At 43.3% G+C, this 23,024-nt stretch overlaps 1 protein-coding gene across 4 annotated transcripts in view; it reads left to right on the top strand.

Moving 5' to 3' along the window:
- LOC106582236 (guanylate-binding protein 3-like) overlaps positions 1-20,614 on the top strand; it is a 46,682-nt gene extending 26,068 nt beyond the window's left edge. For 3 of the 4 annotated variants that reach the window (XM_082967113.1, XM_082967115.1, XM_082967112.1), the window contains 10 exons: positions 14,135-14,350; positions 16,258-16,385; positions 16,996-17,105; positions 17,269-17,459; positions 17,664-17,906; positions 18,195-18,475; positions 18,767-18,979; positions 19,107-19,209; positions 19,371-19,564; positions 19,701-20,614. In XM_082967113.1, the coding sequence (XP_082823239.1) occupies positions 14,155-14,350; positions 16,258-16,385; positions 16,996-17,105; positions 17,269-17,459; positions 17,664-17,906; positions 18,195-18,475; positions 18,767-18,979; positions 19,107-19,209; positions 19,371-19,564; positions 19,701-19,922 (1,881 nt within the window). In that variant the 5' untranslated portion in view covers positions 14,135-14,154 and the 3' untranslated portion in view covers positions 19,923-20,614. Of the gene's footprint in view, positions 1-4,055; positions 4,157-14,134; positions 14,351-16,257; positions 16,386-16,995; positions 17,106-17,268; positions 17,460-17,663; positions 17,907-18,194; positions 18,476-18,766; positions 18,980-19,106; positions 19,210-19,370; positions 19,565-19,700 lie in introns of all 4 variants that reach the window. The other variant, XM_082967114.1, reaches the window with a different exon arrangement.
- Positions 20,615-23,024: the final 2,410 nt, after the last annotated feature.

Consider the following 23,024-nt stretch of genomic DNA (forward strand, 5'->3'; position numbering starts at 1 on the left):
AGGGACGTTTTATTAGCCCGATTTAAGTATGCTGGTCTGTAGGCCTATGGTTGGTATTTTTGTTTTTATTTTCAACACTGATGTAATTAGTACAGTCATTGGTTCGAAAGTATTATCCCACCTTGGCATTTTTCCTATTTTGTTGCCTTACAACCTGGAATTAAAATAGATTTTTTTGGGGGGGTTTGTATCATTTTGATTTACACAACATGCCTACCATTTTGAATTACAGCTGCAAGTCTCTTGGGGTATGTCACTATAAACTTGGCACATCTAGCCACTGGGAATTTTGCCCAGTCTCCAAAGCAAAACTGCTCCAGCTCTTTCAAGTTGGATGGGTTCTGCTGGTGTAGAGCAATATTTAACCTCTTACATCTAGACGTTCCGCTAGCGGAACACCTGCTCCAATATCCAATGATAGGCGTGGCGCGAATTACAAATTCCTCAAAAATACAAAAACTTCAATTTTTCAAACATATGACTATTTCACAGCATTTTAAAGACAAGACTCTCCTTTATCTAACCACACTGTCCGATTTCAAAAAGGCTTTACAGCGAAAGCAAAACATTAGATTATGTCAGCAGAGTACCAAGCCAGAAATAATCAGACACCCATTTTTCAAGCTAGCATATAATGTCACAAAAACCCAGAAGACAGCTAAATGCAGCACTAACCTTTGATGATCTTCATCAGATGACACACCTAGGACATTATGTTATACAATACATGCATGTTTTGTTCAATCAAGTTCATATTTATATCAAAAAACAGCTTTTTACATTAGCATGTGACGTTCAGAACTAGCATACCCCCCGCAAAACTCCGGTGAATTTACTAAATTACTCACGATAAACGTTCACAAAAAACATAACAATTATTTTAAGAATTATAGATACAGAACTCCTTTGTGCAATCGAGGTGTCAGATTTTAAAATAGCTTTTCGGTGAAAGCACATTTTGCAATATTCTGAGTAGATAGCCCAGCCATCACGGCTAGCTATTTAGACACCCAGCAAGTTTAGCCCTGACCAAACTCCGATTTACTATTACAAAAGTTTGATTACCTTTGGTGTTCTTCGTCAGAATGCACTCCCAGGACTGCTACTTCAATAACAAATGTTGGTTTGGTCCAAAATAATCCATCGTTATATCCGAATAGCGGCGTTTTGTTCGTGCGTCCCAGACACTATCCGAAATGGTAAATCAGGGTCGTGCGCATGGCGCAATTCGTGACAAAAAAAATCTAAATATTCCATTACCGTACTTCGAAGCATGTCAACCGCTGTTTAAAATAAATTTTTATGCCATTTTTCTCGTAAAAAAGCGATAAAATTCCGACCGGGAATCTGCGTTTAGGTAAACAGACGAAAGAAAACAAAGCATGAGGTCGACTCGGGCTCGCGCCTGAGTCTCACAGTACTGTAACCAGCCACTACCCAAACGCACTACTTTTTTTCAGCCAGAGCCTGCAAAGCCACGATTCAGCTTTTTGCCGCCTTCTGAGAGCCCATGGGAGCCGTAGGAAGTGTCACGTAACAGCAGAGATCCCCTGTAATGGATAGAGATAATCAAGAAGGGCAAGAAATTGTCAGACAGGGCACTTCCTGCATGGAATCTTCTCAGGTTTTGGCCTGCCAAATGAGTTCTGTTATACTCACAGACACCATTCAAACAGTTTTAGAAACTTTGGAGTGTTTTCTATCCAAAGCTAATAATTATATGCATATTCGAGTTTCTGGGCAGGAGTAATAATCAGATTAAATCGGGTACGTTTTTTATCCGGCTGTGAAAATACTGCCCCCTAGCCATAACAGGTTAAGTCATACCACAGATTCTCAATTGGATTGAGGTCTGGGTTTTGACAAGGCCATTCCAAGAAATGTAAATGTTTCCCCATAAACCACTCAAGTGTTGCTTTAGCAGTATGCTTAGGGTCATTGTCCTGCTGGAAGGTGAACCTCCATCCCAGTCTCAAATCTCTGGAAGACAAACAGGTTTCCCTCAAGTATTTCCATGTATTTAGCACCATCCATCATTCCTTCAATTCTGACCAGCTTCCCAGTCCCTGCCGATGAAAAACATCCCCACAGCATGATTCTGCCACCACCATAATTCACTGTGGGGATGGTGTTCGGTGAGGAGAGGTTTTGGGTTTGCGCCAGCGTTTTCCTTGATGGCCAAAAAGCAACATTTTAGTCTCATGTGACCAGAGTACCTTCTTCCATATGTTTGGGGAGTCTCCCACATGCCTTTTGGTGAACACCAAACATGTCTGTTGATTTTTTTCTTTAAGCAATGGCTTTTTTTCTGGCCACTCTTCCGTAAACCCCAGCTCTGTGGAATGTACGGCTTAAAGTGGTCCTATGGACAGATACTCCAATCTCCGCTGTGGAGCTTTGCAGCTCCTTCAGAGTTATCTTTGGTCTCTTTGTTGCCTCTGATTAATGCCCTCCTTGCCTGGTCTGTGAGTTTTGGTGGGTGGCCCTCTCTTGGCAGGTTTGTTGTGGTGCCATATTATTTCCATTAAAAAAAAATTGATTTAATGGTGCTCCGTGGGATTCAAAGATTCAGATATTTTTTCATAACCCAACCCTGATCTGTACTTCTCCACAACTTTGTCCCTGACCTGTTTGGAGAGCTCCTTGGTCTTCATGGTACTGCTTGCTTGGTGGTGCCCCTTGCTTACTGGTGTTGCAGACTCTGGGGCCTTTCAGAATAGTTGTATATATACTGAGATCATGTGACACTTAGATTGTACACAGGTGGACTTTATTTAACTAATTATGTGACTTCTGAAGGTAATTGGTTGCACCAGATCTTATTTAGGGGCTTCATAGCAAAGGGGGTGAATAAAAATGCATGCATCACTTTTCCGTTTATTTAAAAAAAAAAAAAAAATTGAAACAAGTTATTTTTTTAATTTAACTTCACCAATTTGGACTATTTTGTCTATGTCCATTACATGAAATCCAAATAAATAAAAAAACGTTTAAATTACAGGTTGTAATGGAACAAAATAGGAAAAATGCCAAGGGGGATTAATACTTTTGCAAGGCACTGTACATCACAAAAATGTGTACAATATGGCCGAGCCTAACCGAACCACAGCTGACTGTGAGGAAACGTGCTTCGGTCGACTACTTTTGGTTATGTTCGGCTATTGTTGACATAGTGTGGGTCATGTACTAGTGGTGCGCGGGTCAGCTGTTCGTTCACCCTCACCCGCCGCAATTGCTAATAACCCATTCCCAACCGCCCGACTACATGTGATGAAGTGACAATCTGAAGCCCGCACCCAACCCTAATCTCCAAATATAGAAAATGTGCTATAGGCTACAGTCAAAGACTGCAGAACGATTTTTTTGTCAGAGGTTGCAGGATTTATTTTGCCTGATTTAGGTATGTTTCTGATTAGAATTTCCGACATTTTGATAGGCTATTTGTTAGTCAACCTGTCTATAATCAGATACATGTAGCTTCTCTTTTGTTATTATATGTTGCCCTAGATGACTAAATAAACCCTTGCTCAACAGAATAATGTAATAGATCGATTGAATAATTAATTATATCTAGTTGACATCGGTAAAGTTCTCGGTCATCTTTCACGTAGCAAAGACGTTTATGGACTGGGAAGAAAATACAATAACACAACAAAAAAACGTGAAAGATTTTTTTGTGCAAAATGTCCAAATGACATCTGTTTGACCGGTTGTAAGGACAAAGAAAGCTCTGACAACGACCCAACTTGTTTCTGATAAGATGCTTCGATGCGTATTTTATGTTGTTGAAGTACTAACAGATTTTATGATGTTTTTATGATAAAGCCAGCACCTCTACAGATGGTATCTAACTGAGAATTGCCTTCTCTCAAGAAATTAATAAATCATATTTATCCAGTCCTGTTCCCAAGTCCAAATTTTGCCTACATTTGGTGTATCATTTTACTGCAAGAAATGCTTAATTCTACAGGAGTTATTACTACAGCCCTATTCACACAGGACTAGTATTACTTACTAGAGAATGATCTTTCTCTTTTTTTTCAATAATTTGACAGTTATGACGGAAGCCTGGCGTGAAGATATTTCAACAAATCCAGGCGATAACAGGCTACACTGATAACTCGAGTTTGGTTATTGTCATGATGGAGGCCAGGCAGTGAGTAATCCGGTTTAGTTATGTTTAATAATTCAGAAATGGTTTGTATTGAAACGGTCCACAGGGTGAATATTTGTATTCCGTAGAGAGGATGTTATAGATTTGATTTCTCTCAGAAAAGGGGAAATGTAGTGATGTCTGATAGATTTGTCCCTAATTGATTGGTGTCACGTCCTGACCATAGAAGCTGTTATTTTCTATGATAGAGTAGGTCAGGGCGTGACAGGTTTTTTTTTCTAGTTTAGATTTTCTATGTTGTTATGTTCTAGTTTTTGTATTTCTATGTTGGGTTTTTTGGGATAATCTCCAATTAGAGGCAGCTGGTCATCGTTGTCTCTAATTGGAGATCATACTTAAGTAGTTGTTTTTCCCACCTGGGTTTGTGGGAGGTTGATTTTGTGTAAGTGTATGTTGTAACTCTTCGTCACGGTTTGCTGTTTTGTTTATTTCAGTTTATTTGTACGTATTGCATAGTTTCACAGTTTAATAAAGAAAATGTGGAACGATACACACGCTGCGCTTTGGTCCGCTTCTTCATCCTGCGACAACCGTGACAATTGGTTGTGTGTCATCGTCATAACCGAATATGACTAACCAAGCAATGATGACTAGCAGATAATAGCTCTGTGGACTGCATGTTAATTGCCTGATTTTAAATGTCAGTAAAAAAAAATTGTAACATAAGTTTAGTTTTTCTTTAACATCGACAACACACGTAACTGTGTCAACTAGGACATCGGTGTAGACAGCCCTTTGTCCACAGCAACATTGGGATTATTCTGTCCCGAAACAGTTGCTGTATGTACCTCTTTCTTAATTAAAAAAAAAATGATTTTGTTGCTCTTTTCAGAACAGAAAAGTAAGCATGTTTCTTTCATGTCTCTGAACCTCAGTGGTAGTTTTACCTCTTGACTTCTCGAGCTTATTCTCACCAGTTGTGGTGAGGCTGGCTGAGGTGGTGATCAGAGTGAGTGGATGGGAGTTGGCTGGCTCACAGTTGGGACCTGTGTGCTGTCCTCACTGGTAGACTGGGGGACTCCTTTGTTGTTCTGCTGCTGTCTCTCTGGAGTAGGTAACTGAAGGTGTCGCCTGTTTCTCCGCGTGATGGTGTCGTGTGCAGTTTCCACAACGTAGGATCTTGGCTCTGGAGATTTGCTGATGACAACTGGAAGTGTTTTCCGTCCTTTCTCTCCATCCAGCTTGACTCTTACTCTGTCCAGGGTGTAATTCTGGTAGGGGGCGCACTGAATGCCTCCTCTTATAGAAGAAATGGTAAGCTTGTTTGGCTTTCTGGTCCTTCTGTTTAACGCTGTCGTAGCTGATGCGTTTTGGTTGGAGTTTCCCATCCAGCACGGGGACCGTCGTCCAGATCTGATGTCCTGTAATGAGTTGCGCTGGGCTTGCTCCTGTTGCGCTGATGGGCGTACAGCTTTCTCCGCAGCTCCGTTTGACTGCAAGTAATGGAGACTGGAGGTAGTATGAGTGAAACGTCATTCAGGGGTCGCCACTGCTCGTGTGCCTGTTTTGCATGTTATTTTGGCATTAATACGTGTCACATATCGGTTTGTAAAAATATATATAATTGATTTATCAAAGCCACATGCAAACATGTTCTATTTTTTTGCTTTCTTGAGTAATGCAGCTCCAAAATGTAGGTGTTTCAGCCTAGCTCTGCTTTCTGTGGTGGTGAGGCAGCTAGCGTAAAATAAGGAGCGTTGGGGTTGGTAATGTTCTCTGGTTGCACCGTGATTGGCTCAGTGTTCTGTTACTTATGGGGACACTACGTCACTGCAAAATCTATGGGGAGAGCTTGAAAATTCAAGCCCCTTGGGTGCTGCCATAGAGTTACATTAGAAGTGCCCATCCAAGAAGGCTCAAGGTCATTGGCCACAGGTAAAATGACGTCAAATCACGTTATATCTACCGTAGCTTTGATAGGAGTGATCATGTCAACATCATACTTTCAAAATCTTAGCTAGCAAGCTAGCAGTCATCATCATGAATTAAGTTGACAATCTACTGGCAAATCCTTTTCATATGAAGAGAAATGATGGATAAAACGTATTGATGCTCATCGGCCAGTGGACATAAACATTACACAACAAGTTTAAAATCGCAAATTCAACAATGGAAGGATGGGCTAACTGCAGGAGTTGGAAAGTAATCTACTAGCCTGCTATTCAGTGGAGTAGGTGTGTGGTTGGTGATAATGGCGCCAATGGACATGGCTCCCGTTTTACGATCCTGTAACCAATTGTGCTAATGTGTATGTTTTTTCGCGTTATTTGTAACTTATTTTGTACATAATGTTTCTGCCACCGTGTCTTATGACCGGAAAGAGCTTCTTGATATCAGGGCAGCGATTACTCACCCCGTACTGGAGGAATTCTTCTTCTTCTTCAACGAGTCTGACGGGAAGGATTTACTCCAGACACCCGACAAGGCCATGATCCCTGTCATTCGCAGGGGAAAAGATGGAGATATCATGGACGACGGTCCGGGTGCCTTGTAAGGATCGTCGCTGAGAGGGTAATCTACCTTTACCAACGGTCCTATTAGCCAATGTACAATCAATTGATAATAAAATAGACGAACTATGAGCACGTATATCCTACCAACAGGACATAAACTGTAATATCTTATGATTCACGAGTTGTGGCTGAACGACGACATGATTAACATACAGCTGGCAGGTTTTAAGCTTATTCGGCAGGATAGAACAGCGGCCCCTGGTAAGACAAGGGGCGGCGGCCTGTGCATATTTGTAAACAACAGCTGGTGCACGAAATCTAAGGAAGTCTCAAGGTTTTGCTCGCCTGAGGTAGAGTATCTCACGATAAGCTGTAGACCACGCTATGTTTCAAGAGAGTTTACATCTATATTTTTAGTAGCTGTCTATATACCACCGTAGACCGATGCTGGCACTAAGAGCGCACTCAATGAGCTGTATACGGCCGTAAGCAAACAGGAAACCCTCATCCAGAGCAGGAAGCACCAGTGACTCGGTCAATAAGAAAGTGGTCAGATGAAGCAGATGCTTAGCTACAGGACTGTTTTGCTGGAATATGTTCTGGGATTCTTCCGATGGCATTGAGGAGTACACCACATCAGTCACTGACTTCATCAATTAGTGCATTGATGACGTCGTCCATCAAACAGGCAAACCGTCAATACAGGACTAAGATTGAATTGTACTACACCGGCTCTGACGCTCGTCGGATATGGCAGAGCTTGCAAACTATTACAGATAACAAAGGGAAGCACAGCCATTTTACATTACATTTAAGTCATTTAGCAGACGCTCTTATCCAGAGCGACTTACAAATTGGTGCATTCACCTTATGATATCCAGTGGAACAACCACTTTACAATAGTGCATCTAAATCTTTTAAGGGGGGGGGGGGGGTTAGAAGGATTACTTTATCCTATCCTAGGTATTCCTTAAAGAGGTGGGGTTTCAGGTGTCTCCAGAAGGTGGTGATTGACTCCGCTGTCCTGGCGTCGTGAGGGAGCTTGTTCCACCATTGGGGTGCCAGAGCAGCGAACAGTTTTGACTGAGCGGAGGTAGGGAGGCGAGCAGGCCAGAGGTGGATGAACGCAGTGCCCTTGTTTGGGTGTAGGGCCTGATCAGAGCCTGAAGGTACGGAGGTTCCGTTCCCCTCACAGCTCCGTAGGCAAGCACCATGGTCTTGTAGCGGATGCGAGCTTCAACTGGAAGCCAGTGGAGAGAGCGGAGGAGCGGGGTGACGTGAGAGAACTTGGGAAGGTTGAACACCAGACGGGCTGCGGCGTTCTGGATGAGTTGTAGGGGTTTAATGGCACAGGCAGGGAGCCCAGCCAACAGCGAGTTGCAGTAATCCAGACGGGAGATGACAAGTGCCTGGATTAGGACCTGCGCCGCTTCCTGTGTGAGGCAGGGTCGTACTCTGAGAATGTTGTAAAGCATGAACCTACAGGATCGGGTCACCGCCTTGATGTTAGTGGAGAACGACAGGGTGTTGTCCAGGGTCACCCCAAGGTTCTTAGCACTCTGGGAGGAGGACACAATGGAGTTGTCAACTGTGATGGTGAGATCATGGAACGGGCAGTCCTTCCCCGGGAGGAAGAGCAGCTCCGTCTTGCCCAGGTTCAGCTTGAGGTGGTGATCCGTCATCCACACTGATATGTCTGCCAGACATGCAGAGATGCGATTCGCCACCTGGTTATCAGAAGGGGGAAAGGAGAAGATTAATTGTGTGTCGTCTGCATAGCAATGATAGGAGAGACCATGTCAGGATATGACAAAGCCAAGTGACTTGGTGTATAGCGAGAATAGGAGAGGGCCTAGAACAGAGCCCTGGGGGACACCAGTGGTGAGAGCACGTGGTGCGGAGACAGATTCTCGCCACGCCACCTGGTAGGAGCGACCTGTCAGGTAGGACGCAATCCAAGCGTGGGCCTTCGCCGGAGATGCCCAACTCGGAGAGGGTGGAGAGGAGGATCTGATGGTTCACAGTATCAAAGGCAGCCGATAGGTCTAGAAGGATGAGAGCAGAGGAGAGAGAGTTAGCTTTAGCAGTGCGGAGCGCCTCCGTGACACAGAAGAGCAGTCTCAGTTGAATGACCAGTCTTGAAACCTGACTGATTTGGATCAAGAAGGTCATTCTGAGAGAGATAGCAGGAGAGCTGGCCAAGGACGGCACGTTCAAGAGTTTTGGAGAGAAAAGAAAGAAGGGATACTGGTCTGTAGTTGTTGACATCGGAGGGATCGAGTGTAGGTTTTTTCAGAAGGGGTGCAACTCTCGCTCTCTTGAAGACGGAAGGGACGTAGCCAGCGGTCAAGGATGAGCGAGGTGAGGTAAGGGAGAAGGTCTCCGGAAATGGTCTGGAGAAGAGAGGAGGGGATAGGGTCAAGCGGGCAGGTTGTTGGGCAGCCGGCCGTCACAAGACGCCAGATTTCATCTGGAGAGAGAGGGGAGAAAGAGGTCAAAGCACAGGGTAGGGCAGTGTGAGCAGGACCAGCGGTGTCGTTTGACTTAGCAAACGAGGATCGGATGTCGTCGACCTTCTTTTCAAAATGGTTGACGAAGTCATCCGCAGAGAGGAGGGGGGGAGGGGGAGGAGGATTCAGGAGGGAGGAGAAGGTGGCAAAGAGCTTCCTAGGGTTAGAGGCAGATGCTTGGAATTTAGAGTGGTATAAAGTGGCTTTAGCAGCAGAGACAGAAGAGGAAAATGTAGAGAGGAGGGAGTGAAAGGATGCCAGGTCCGCAGGGAGGTGAGTTTTCCTCCATTTCCGCTCGGCTGCCCGGAGCCCTGTTCTGTGAGCTCGCAATGAGTCGTCGAGCCACGGAGCAGGAGGGGAGGACCGAGCCGGCCTGGAGGATAGGGGACATAGAGAGTCAAAGGATGCAGAAAGGGAGGAGAGGAGGGTTGAGGAGGCAGAATCAGGAGATAAGTTTGAGCAGAGGGAAGAGTAGCGGGGGAGGGAGAGCGAAGGTTGGGACGGCGCAATACCATCCGAGTAGGGGCAGAGTGAGAAGTGTTGGATGAGAGCGAGAGGGAAAAGGATACAAGGTAGTGGTCGGAGACTTGGAGGGGAGTTGCAATGAGATTAGTGGAAGAACAGCATCTAGTAAAGATGAAGTCAAGCGTATTGCCTGCCTTGTGAGTAGGGGGGGAAGGTGAGAGGGTGAGGTCAAAAGAGGAGAGGAGTGGAAAGAAGGAGGCAGAGAGGAATGAGTCAAAGGTAGACATGGGGAGGTTAAAGTCACCCAGAACTGTGAGAGGTGAGCCATCCTCAGGAAAGGAACTTATCAAGGCGTCAAGCTCATTGATGAACTCTCCAAGGGAACCTGGAGGGCGATAAATGATAAGGATGTTAAGCTTGAAAGGGCTGGTAACTGTGACAGCATGGAATTCAAAGGAGGCGATAGACAGATGGGTCAGGGGAGAAAGAGAGAATGTCCACTTGGGAGAGATGAGGATCCCAGTGCCACCACCCCGCTGACCAGAAGCCATGAGCTGCCCAGTGACACGAACCTACCAGACGAGCTAAATTACTTACTTGCCTCAACGCGAGCATATAACACTGAAACATGCATGAACACTGCCTGGTAGGTTAACTGCTCGGCCTCCGACCGCAAGGCACTACAGAGGGTAGGTGCGTACGGCCCAGTACATCACTAGGGCCAAGCTTCCTGCCTTCCAGGACCTCTATATCAGGCTGTGTCAGAGGAAGGCCCTAAAAATTGTCAAAGACTCCAGCCACCCTAGTCATAGACTCTTCTCTCTGCTACCGCACGGCAAGCAGTACCGGAGCGCCATGTCGAGGCCTAAAAGGCTTCTTAACAGCATCTGCCCCCAAGCAAAAAGACTCCTGAACAGCTAATCAAAGAGCTACCCAGACCCCTTTTTTACGCTGCTGCTATTCTCTGTTTATAATCTATGCATAGTCACTTTAACTCTACCTACATGTACATAACCTCAATTACCTCGACTGACCGGTGCCCCCGCACATTGACTCTGTACCGGTACCCCCTGTATATAGCCTCGCTTGTTATTTTACTGCTGCTGTTTAATTATTTGTAACTTTTATTTTCTATTTTTTACTTAACACTTTTTTTCTTAACTTCTTAAAGCATTGTTGGTTAAGGACTTGTAAGTAAGCATTTCACTGTAAGGTCTACACCTGTTGTATTCGGCGCATGTGACAAATACAATTGGATTTGACTTGATTTGGTCTAAGTCTGGGTTTAATGGTCTATTTTCCAAGCTTAAAAGGATAAACATTCAACATTGGCCATGCTGTCAATCCAGCATGACTTCTGCCGCATTCAAACCAACTGGGAACTGGGAAATCTCAGACTTCAGTGAGTTCAAGACAACTAAGAACTCAGGAAAAAACTAGCTCAGACTAGGAAAATACGGTCATCCAACTCGGAATTCCAAGTCGGGAAGTTGGGCCTCTTTCTAGAGCTCCTAGAACGATCACTGACGTCATGATTCAATCTTGATTCAATCCCAGTTGTCTTGAAAGCCCATAAATCCAGAGAATGCCAGACAAAGTTGGATGACAGAATTTGCCCATGAAGGACTGCCGTGCTACCTTCCTGTTCGAGTGAGCACAGCACAACAATGTTGTCGTCCCCTTATACCATAGTTTGTACATCGCAATTGTCAGTAGAAACTAGAGGTCGACCGATTAGTCGAAATGGCCGATTTAATTAGGGCCGATTTCAAGTTTTCATAACAATCGGTAATCAGCATTTTTGGACACCGATCATGGCCGATTACATTGCACTCCACGAGGAGACTGCGTGGCAGGCTGACTACCTGTTATGCGAGTGCAGGAAGGATCCAAGTTAAGGTGCTAGCTAGCATTTAATGTATCTTATAAAAAACATTCAATGTTAACATAATCACTATGTAACGGTTGTCATCGGGAATGGAGGACCAAAACGCAGCAGGAATGTGGATGCTCATCTTGTATTTATTTTCAATAAAGGTGAACACCAAAATAACAAAAGAAGAACTCACGAACAACAAAACAGTCTTGTCAGGCTCACACACGCAAAACAAGAAACAATCTCCCACCAACACTAAACCAAACACATACCCATATATAGGACTCCCAATCAGAGGCAACGAGAAAACACCTGCCTCCAATTGAGAGTCCAACCCCAATAAACCAGACATAGAAATACAAAAGACCAGAGACCACATACAAATACAAACATAGAACATTACCCCAAAACCCGGGAATAATAAATCAAACGCCCTACTAAATAAACCACCACCCCGAACCACATAAAACAAATACCCTCTGCCACGTCCTGACCAAACTACAATAACAAATAACCCTTATACTGGTCAGGACGTGACACACTAGTTAACTACACATGGTTGATGATATTACTAGTTTATCTAGCTTGTCCTGCGTTGCATATAATCGATGCAGTGCCTGTTAATTTATCATTGAATCACAGCCTACTTCGCCAAACGGTTATTTAACAAGCGCATTCGCGAAAAAGCACTGTCGTTGCACCAATGTGTACCTAACCATAAACATCAACGCGTTTCTTAAAATCAATACACAAGTATATATTTTTAAACCTGCATATTTAGTTAATATTGCCTGCTAACATGAATTTCTTTTAACTAGGGAAATTGTGTTCTTGCGTTCTGTGCAACAGAGTTAGGCTATATGCAGCAGTTTGGGCCGCCTGGCTCGTTGCGAACTGTGTGAAGACCAACAACGCCAAACGGGGGATGACTTAACAAAAGCGCATTTGCGAAAAAAGCACAATCGTTGCACGAATGTACCTAACGATAAACATCAATGCCTTTCTTAAAATCAATACACAGAAGTATATTTTTTTTAACCTGCATATTTAGTTAAAAGAAATCCAGGTTAGCAGGCAATATTAAACTAGGGAAATTGTGTCACTTCTCTTGCATTCATTGCACGCAGAGTCAGGGTATATGCAACAGTTTGGGCCGCCTGGCTCGTTGCAAACTAATGTCAGAATTTTACGTAATTATGACATAACATTGAAGGTTGTGCAATGTAACAGGAATATTTAGACTTATGGATTCCACCCGTTAGATAAAATACTACTTCGAGGGTGGCTGTTGTCGATGTGTTCCTGGTTCGAGCCCAGGTAGGAGCGAGGAGAGGGACGGAAGCTATACTATTACACTGGCAATACTAAAGTGCCTATAAGAACATCCAATAGTCAAAGGTATATGAAATACAAATCGTATAGAGAGAAATAGTCCTATAATTCCTATAATAACTACAACCTAAAACTTCTTACCTGGGAATATTGAAGACTCATGTTAAAAGGAACCACCAGCTTTCATATGTTCTCATGTTTTGAACAAGGATTATTGCACTTTTACTTTCTTCTCCAACACTTTTTTTTTGCATTATTTAAACCAAATGACAATTACAACAATGCTGAATGAACACTTATTTTAACTTAATATAATACGTCAATAAAATCTATTTAGCCTCAAATAAACAATGAAATATGTTCAATTTGGTTTAAATAATGCAAAAACAAAGTGTTGGAGAAGAAAGTAAAAGTGCAATAATCCTTGTTCAGAACATGAGAACATATGAAAGCTGGTGGTTCCTTTTAACATGAGTCTTCAATATTCCCAGGTAAGAAGTTTTAGGTGCCTATGTCCACATAAATATAATTGTATTCAAATTCTGGCTTGTAGGAGACTATTGCGTCTTTTTTAGGGTGACTTTGGTCAGATTGATAATCCGTGGATTAGCGATCGTAACAGTTTGATATTTGACAATTCATGGAGCAATATTGTGTCCGTTTCTTGTAAACTATAAAATGTGATATAGGCTAGTCTCCTGTGTTGAAAGAAACCAAGTGTAACGACGGTCGTCAGGAATGGACCAAGGCGCAGTGGGTTGAGTGCTCATAATTAACTTGAATGAAAACACTTATACAAACAAAACGATGGACGACGAATACAGACTTGACGGCAAAAGACAGCAATTCAAGTGACAACCTCCCACCAATACAAACAAACACACCCCAATATGTCGGACTCTCAATCAAAGGCAACTAGACAACACCTGCCTTCAATTGAGAGTCCACACCCCAATTAACTAAACACAGAAACTGACTAACCAGAAAGAACATAGACTAACAGAGCAGTGACCAAAAAACCCCGGAATACACAAATCAACTACCCTCTACATAATACACACACCCCGAACCACATAAACCAAATACCCTCTGCCACGTGCTGACCAGCCTACACTAACAAAATAACGTGACACCAAGTAACAATTTAAGATGAAATAATTATTTTGTGTCACTGTAAACCCAATCTGTTATGATCAGCATTTATTCACTCCACATCACCAGCCCCTGTGGCGCCTTTATCACTTTACATTTAATTGCACAAAAAAAGTTGAGGGATGTTTATGACACACACACAATCAAAAGTTCTTATGTGTGTCCTTGCCAGTGTTTCTATAGGACAGCATCATGGCAGGCCAGACAGTACCCATGAAGGAACCAGTATGTCTGATAGAGAACGACAGTGATGGGAAGCTGCGTGTGGTCCGCAGTGCACTGGACATCCTGGACCAGATTGACCAGCATGTGGTAGTGGTGTCGGTGGTCGGGCTGTACCGCACCGGCAAGTCCTACCTCATGAACAAGCTGGCTGGCGAGAAAAAAGGTGAGCACATCCACTAAAGTATTTTTTAATCTATGGTCCGACCAAAGTCCAAACTAAAATATAAACACAACATGTAAAGTGTTGGTCCCATATTTCATGAGCCTAAATAAAAGATCCCTGAAATTTTCCATATACACATTTTCCATATACAGCTTACTTCTCTGAAATGTTACGCACAAATTTGCTTACATCCCTGTTAGTGAGCATTCCTCCTTTGCTAAGATAATCCATCCACCTGACAGGTGTGGCATACAAGAAGCTGATTAAACCATTCACTTTGTGCTGGGACAATAAAAGGCCACTCTAAAATGTGCAGTTGTCATACAACACAATGCCACAGATGTCTTGAGGGAGTGTGCAATTTGCATGCTGACTTCAGGAATGTCCACCGAGCTGTTGCCAGAGAATTGAATGTTCACTTCTCTACCATAAGCAGCCTCCAACGTCATTTTGGCAGTACGTCCAACCGACCTCACAACGCAGACCACGCGTAACCATGCCAGGCCAGGACCTATATAACCGGCTTCTTCACCTGCGGGATCGTCTGAGACCAGCCACAGGGACAGCAGATGAAACTGATGAACAAATGAAATTTGCTCAACTGAAGAATTTCTACACAAACTGTCAGAAAATGTCTCAAGGAAGCTCACCTGCGTGCTCGTCGTCCTCACCATGGTCTTGACCTGACTGCAGTTCGGCGTCTTAACAGATTTCAGTGGGCAAATGCTCACCTTCGATGGGGTTATGATATGGGCAGGCATAAGCTACTGACAACGAACACAATTGCATTTTATCTATGGCAATTTTAATGCACAGTGATACTGTGACGAGATCGTAAGGTCCATTGTTGTGCCGTTCATCCGCCGCCATCAGCTCATGTTTCAGCATGATAATGCACGGCCCCATGTCGCAAGGATCTGTACACGATTCCTGGAAGCTGAAAATGTCCCAGTTCTTTCATGGACTGCATAGTCACCAGACTTGTCACTCATTGAGCATGTTTGGGATGCTCTGGATCAATGTGTACGACAGTGTGTTCCAGTTCCCGCCAATATCCAGCGACTTCGCACAGCCATTGAAGAGGAGTGGGACAACATTTCACAGGCCACAATCAACAGCCTGATCAACTCTGTGTGAAGGAGATGTGTTGCGCTGCATGAGGCAAATGATGGTCACATCAGATACTGACTGGTTTTCTGATCCACCTCCCTACTTTTTTTTTAAAAGGTATCTGTGACCAACATATGCATATGAAATCCATAGATTAAGGCGTAATGAATTTATTTCAATATTCTGATTTCCTTATTTGAACTGTACTCAGTAAAATCTTTGAAATTGTTTCATGTATTTTTGTTCAGTGTACATAACAATATGCAAGGCCTCAACACTTATATGGTAAGGAATGATTATGTATAAGATAATGATTTCTCATAAAGATAGGGTAATCGCAATGTGAAACAGAAAGTGTTAACTTATGTACAGCATGTCTATATATGTACTGCATTTGTCATTCAGAGTTAGAGAGATATGCTGCACCAAAGTACAGATTTGTCCTGTTCTGACCACATTATGATTTGATGTTTTTTTTCTCTGCAAAATTGGAAATTTGACACATCCTGTTATTGCATTGTGGAAACTACAGTTTCTCTTTTACACCATAACGTACAACCAGACAGCATAGCAAACATCAAAAAATTATTTAGTTCGAACCACATAGATGGGTTGTGTAGATCAGGGTGCCGTTTTGCACTGGCTGCTAGTTTCACTTTCAGTTTGTCAGTATGATATACAGTATAACTAGACAAAAAGTTTAATCTGAAAACCAGCAGCCTTGAGTAAACACTTTACATCCTGCTGGCTCTTTACAGATTCCATCCTAAGAACCGTTTTTATCCTCTGTCCTCAAGGTTTTGCCCTGGGAGCCACCATCCAGTCCAAAACTAAGGGCATCTGGATGTGGTGTGTGCCTCACCCTGAAAAAAGAGACCACACCCTGGTGCTGCTGGATACAGAGGGGCTGGGGGATGTGGAGAAGGTGGGAGGTCAAAGTTCACTCTCTGTCAAAAACCTTTTATGGCTCAGATTGTTTAGATGACAGAATATAACATTGCTATGGGTAAAATCCCATGCTATCTCAATAAACTATGTCTAGTACTGAGAGCTGATGTCATCAATTGTATATAATGTCTGACTTATAAATGTATGATATATACCCATTGATTCTAAAGAGTATAACAAATAAATAATAATCCATGAGCTTAGTTCAACTGTCATACCCCATCAGAACCCAAAATATAAGCTTGTTTTACTTGAATGTTTGTAAATGTAAATAAACTCTGCATAACATCATGGTTAACTACAATTATGATGTCACGGATGGTGAGTCATTGCACCCATAGCTCAGTCTATGAATTTGAGTGGTTACATCTCTCTAGGCCCATCCTTCAGCTTTTAATTATTATTTTTTTTAACCAAAACTGAGTTAGGGTGCAGCTTTGTTAATGTTTCAATTAAGGATTCCAGCTTTGACCTTTATTTAGGTAGGGAGCCCATAAAACGGCGTATGGAGTAGACATTTAGTTACTGACTTGATTTCACTCTAGTATGAACAGAGTACCAATGTGTTCCTTCTGTTGTGTCTGCAGGGTGATGAGAAGAATGACAACTGGATCTTTTCCCTGGCTGTCCTGCTCAGCAGTACTCTGGTGTACAACAGCATGGGAACCATCGACAACAACGCACTGGAGAAACTACAGTATCCTTCAGCAGGCCTATAAAGAAATATAGTGTAGTGTTGTATGTCTGGGTTCATTTCATCTCCAACAACCGAACCGACCTCAAAAAGCACTAATCGCTCAGCACTATACTGCATGTTAGTAAATCTGGGTTCATTTTGTCCTCAACACCGCCTTCTACAGCTATGTGACAGAACTGACAGAGCACATCAAGGTGAAGTCCAACCAGCGAGACGGGGAGGAATCTTCAGAGTACCTGCGTTACTTTCCTTCCTTTGTGTGGACAGTCAGAGATTTCACCCTGACCCTGGAGTTTAATGGGAGACCCATCACAGCAAATGAGTACTTGGAGAATGCTCTTAAACTAAGAACAGGTGAAGGGAACACATGCTAGCACAGCTAACTTAATCTCTTATTCTAAACCATGGTTAGATTGAATTTACCAAAGTTAACAATACTTTTACAAAAGACATGTTGGATATAAAAATATTAAATGCTTTTCTTCCACAAAAAATGTCACGGTTATACATTTAATTTGTTAATTAATGATTGATGTACTTTTCCTTTCATTTACAAAGGTCATAGTAAGAAAGATCAGGCATACAACCTGCCTCGTAGCTGTCTGCGGAACTATTTCTCTCCTCGCTGGTGCTTTGTGTTTGAGAGGCCAGCCAGCGGAGACAAAATGAGACGTATAGAGGAGCTGACCGATGCTGACCTGGAGCCTGCCTTTGTGGAGCAAGCCAAGGAGTTCTGTGACCACGTCTTCAATGAGGCCAAGACCAAGACCCTGAAACAGGGCCTGAAAGTTACCGGCAGACGTGAGTATTACAACACTGATATTGAGGATGGAAAGCACTTATGAAAGTAGGTCATGATGTTTGATAATACAACTAAAGTACTGCTGCTACTATAACCACTTCCTCTATTATTATAATTACGATTACTACAAGTACCATGACCAGTACAACTAACAACACCATTAGTACTTAAATTACTACTAATTCTACTACTTACTTTACTTCTATACAAGCACCACTGACCACCACAGTATCACACCATCACTACCACAACTACCAGATGTGCTGATTTCCTGCCCTCTACTGCAGTGCTGGGAAACCTGGCAGAGACGTATGTGTCCGCCATCCGGAGCGGGCAGATCCCCTGCCTGGACAATGCTGTGTTGGCGCTGGCCCAGATTGAGAACTCCAGTGCCATCGAGAGGGCCAGGGCCCACTACCAGAAGGGTATGGCTGACTGGGTAGCCTACCCCACAGAGACCCAAGAGGAGCTGTCTGAAGTGCATGCTGCCATGGAGAAGGAGGCTGTGGCCATATTCATCAACAACTCCTTCAAAGACGACGACCAGAAGTACCAGTTGGAGCTCATGGTATGGGAATGTAGATTCTATATTCAATGAGTCAATATTCAATTCAGTGATGCATGTATTTAGCAAGATGAGGATAATTTGTCATTTGGGTGAGCTACCCCTTTATGCTACACTTACATGTACATTTTAGTCATTTAGCAGACACACTTATCCAGAGCGACTTACAGCAGTAATTAGGGTTAAATGCCTTACTCAAGGGCACATTCACAGATTATTCACCATTTATTACCTCAACTGAACCAAGACATTCTGGTTTGTTCTGGTACATTCTGAACCAACCTCTTTCTATAGAAAGTGCTTCAAGAGGAGTACGATAAGATCTGTGAGAGGAACTACAAGGAGTCCCAGAAGGCATGCGAGTCCAAAATCGAATGTATCTTTGCCCCCTTGGAGGAGAAAATAAGGGATGGCTCCTACATGACCCCTGGAGGATACAAAGAGTACTGCAACGACCTGAAACTGGCCACCAGCGAATACAGATCTGAGGGAGGCAGGGGAGTGAAGGTATGTTGGGGAGGTGGTGCTATTTTAGGATATTATGTAATTATCATGTTTTGTGGATGCTGGTCAAAGGAATTATGAATGCACTGATGTGATGTTGAAAGTTAAATATTATGTGTGATTGTTCCAGGCTGAAGAGGTACTGAAGGAGTACTTGGAAAGGAAAGCCAGCATTGGTCAGGCCATCCTGTCAGCAGACCAGTCCCTCACTGAAGCTGAGCAGAGAGCAGAAGGTGATATAATAAATATAAAACTAACATCTGCCTAATCAGTGTGCTAAAATGACAACACGCAACCTGACGACAACATTCTAATGACCACCACATGAAGGCTTACCTATCACTCTCTCTTTCCCTTGGTCTCTCTCTGTCACTCATACTCTCTCCCTCTGCAGCCGAGCAAGCAAAAAGGGAGGCATCTGAGCGGGAGAATCGAGCCATGGAGGAGCAGCTGGTTGTCCAGGAGAGGTTGAGAGCGGACCAGCAGAGGACGTATGAGGAGAATGTGAACCAGCTGATGGAGAGGATGGAGAGAGACAGTAGAAATGCCATAGCAGAGCATGACAGAGTTCTGCAGGCCAGACTCAAGGTAGGAACCTAAAACACAAACATTGAGAAGTACACTTTAAAACTAGAATATCTGTAGGGGTAAGATTAACTGTGTGTATGTGTTTTGTTTTAATGACACAGTCCGTGATGTGTAAAAACAAACCTTGTAATTTCAGGAGCAGAATGACCTTCTCCAGCAAGGGTTTGATGACAGAGCACAACAAATGCAAAGAGAGATAGATGCCCTTAAGGGTGCGAAGGCACAAGAGGAAGAGAAAAAACCCTCATTTATGAGCACAGCGCTGGATACTATAGGGACTGCAGCTACCTTGTTCCTTCCAGGAATACTTCCCAAAGTAGGAGGAATGGCTGTGAAATGGCTGTCTAAGTGGTTTTGATGTAGGTTCCCGAGGAGGATGACGAGCTATTATTCTTATAGACATGTGGATTGACTGAATCTGTATTTATTGGTAGTTGATTCATGGATTTAGGTTACTCACACAGTTAAGGTTTTAGTTTATGTTTTATAATAAATATTTTGAATGCCTAATTATGATAAACTAAAGCTTTTAGAAAACACACTTAAATGGTTTTGCACTGGTGTTTTTCAAATGTTACTATTACCAAATAGGCCTACTTTTTAACACTGATGACGTTTACATGCACACCAATATCCCGTTATTATTCGGGATACTCAAGTATTCTGTTCTTGAGTTGACTCATATAAACGTCATATCCCATTTACAATAACCCGAAAAACTTGACGTATTGTAACGCCCTGGCCATAGAGAGGGGTTTTTGTTCTTTATTTTGGTTAGGCCAGGGTGTTACATTGGGTGGGCGTTCTATGTGCATTTTTCTATGTTGGTTTATTTCATTGATTTTGGCCGTGTGGCTTCCAATCAGGCACAGCTGTAGAGTGTTGTTGCTGATTGGGAGTCACACATAAGTGCCTGTTTTTCCGTTGGGGTTTTGTGGGTAATTGTTTCTGTTTAGTGTTTTGCACCTGACAGGTCTGTTTGGCTGTCAGTTTTCTTGTTTTGTTTTGTATAGTGTTCTTTCTGTTATTAAATTCAATGATGAACACTAACTCTGCTGCGCCTTGGTCTACTCTCTCTCCCGACAGCCGTAACACGTATGCTGTGGCATGTATACAGTGGCGGTTCTCGCTTGTGTGGCTCCCTGAGCGAACCCCCCCTTCAGCCCCCTCCACTTGGAACAACACAAATAAATAATCATAACATTTAAAACTGTATAAAAATAAAATATATACCAAAATAAGACTCAAATATCAAAAAGAAGTAACAAAGACAAATAGCAACAAATTTGTGTTGATTTGGCACTCGAGTATCAATACATTACCCATTCCTCAACACTGTTAACCAAGAGTCAAGACTAAACCAATTCACCTTGGTGGTGTGCAGACTTGTTTTATATTATTCTTAACCGCACAAACCAGAAAAAAAATGCAAAAATATGTCTGTGACACTATATATTCACAGTATTATGAATGAATTGTGGTTTATTTGGTATAATTTCTTAGTGTGACTGATTTTACTAATTGCATTAGTATTGTACAAAGTTAGAGGTGCGATATTTGATAGATTCCCCCTACGTCAGGCTTCCAGTGGGGAGACCTGAGGTCAACCTACCCCCACCCCCCTCTCCATCTCGTACTTCTGAGTGGGAGACCTTCCCAGGCAGTAGCCTGCCTGGCTCACAAACTAGAATCAGGGCGGCCACTCCGACAAGGTTAATTGACCCACAGTCCCACACGGTGACATGATATCATTGACGTGACGTGCAAATGAGCGATAGAAAACAGATTGCGCAAATGTCACCATTCCAAAAACAATTGTGTGGGCGTCCCGTGCCGCCCTGGGCCGCTGCCCATGTCGCCTATACCTAAATCTGCCACGGCATGTATACATCCTATTCCGTTTACTGTTTTCCACGGTCTGCACAGGCTCAGTTTCGCATATCATTGATGTTGTGTGATGATGTTTTCATCTTATTGTCAAACAAATCACTTCAAAAAGTTTGCTGATACTCCATACTGGACCGTATAGCGTACTAGCTACTTTCACCCTTAATTTGACAAGTTTCTACTTATAATTTTCGACATTTAGTAGGCCATATTATAATTTCTGAGGTTTGAAAGGCCATTTGCTTGTCAACTATAGTTAGGTACATGCAGCTTCTTGTCTGTCATAAATTGTTGCCCCAGAAGACTAAATAAAGTAGTGCTCACCAAAATAATGTCTTACATCGATAGAATGAATGCATTATTATAGAATGAATGCATAATTAATGTAGTTAACACCGTATAGTCTGTTTTGTTTAGGGACCGGGTAGAAAATTCAATAACTCCAAAACAGTGGAATGATTGGTCCATTTGAACATCCATCAACCTAAACCAGGCGCCTAGAGCACATTCTGAAACGGAAGGTCCAGTGTCAAATAAAAGTTCTAAGGTAAACGCTTGCTCAATTACGCTGTGGTCTCAGTGCTAGTATGTGATCTATTGGTACGTAGTATGCAACATACAAGCTAACGGAATATCCTTTCTAGCAGAATTTGAGAAAGAAGTAGTATATTGGTAAAAGTAATGGAGCATCAGATGACCCCGAACATTACCATTTGGAATGTTCTGTGTGGCTACACTTTGATCTTAGCAATATCAATCAATCATACATAAAAAATACTGTATGTATTGTGGTGTCCGGGGACGTCTACCCCAGGGGTTGGTGATAGAGGGGATGACAGAGATTTGACCAGTGGTGAGAGAGCACATGGCCCAGGCGCAATGCGCCCAGGAGCGTGTATACATCCGGGGGGCCCAATCAGGAGTTCCACCCGGGTGAGAAGGTCTTGTTGCTGATCCCCACAACGGAGATCAAAATCCTGGCAACGTGGCATAGGGCCCTACGACATCGTCGAGCGGGTAGGCAACGTCAATTATAAGGTCTGCCAACCGGAGCTGAGAAAATCCCTCCAGCTTTACCATGTGAACCTACTGAAGAAGTTGCACGCACGAGAGGCGCTGTGCACAACGTGGCCCCGGCCACAGCAGAACCCGCCCTTTGTCGAAGTTGCCATGGGGGAAGACCTCAGCCCGACCCAACGACAAGCGCTCTGAGATTTGGTCCAGCGGAATATGGCCGTGTTCTCCGAGGTGCCGGGGCGCACGGATCTCGTGGAACATCATATCCCCACACGTCTGGGAGAAAAAGTGCGTAAATGGCCAATGGCCATACCGGATTCCAGAAGCCCAGAGGGCGGTGGTCCAGCGGGAAGTGACGACAATGCTAGAGATGGGGGTACTGGAGGAGTCTTACAGTGAGTGGTCTAGACTATTGTGCTGGTACTGAAACCGGAAGGAACCGTCTGCTTCTGCAACGATTTCTGGGGCCTGAACGAGGTCAGAAAATTCGACGCCTACCCCATGCCCCGTGTGGACGACCTGATTGACCGCTTGGGGAAGGCAAGATATGTCAGCA

Source organism: Salmo salar, chromosome 21, assembly GCF_965601325.2.
Source record: "Salmo salar chromosome 21, fSalSal1, whole genome shotgun sequence".
NCBI classification, from domain to species: domain Eukaryota; kingdom Metazoa; phylum Chordata; class Actinopteri; order Salmoniformes; family Salmonidae; genus Salmo; species Salmo salar.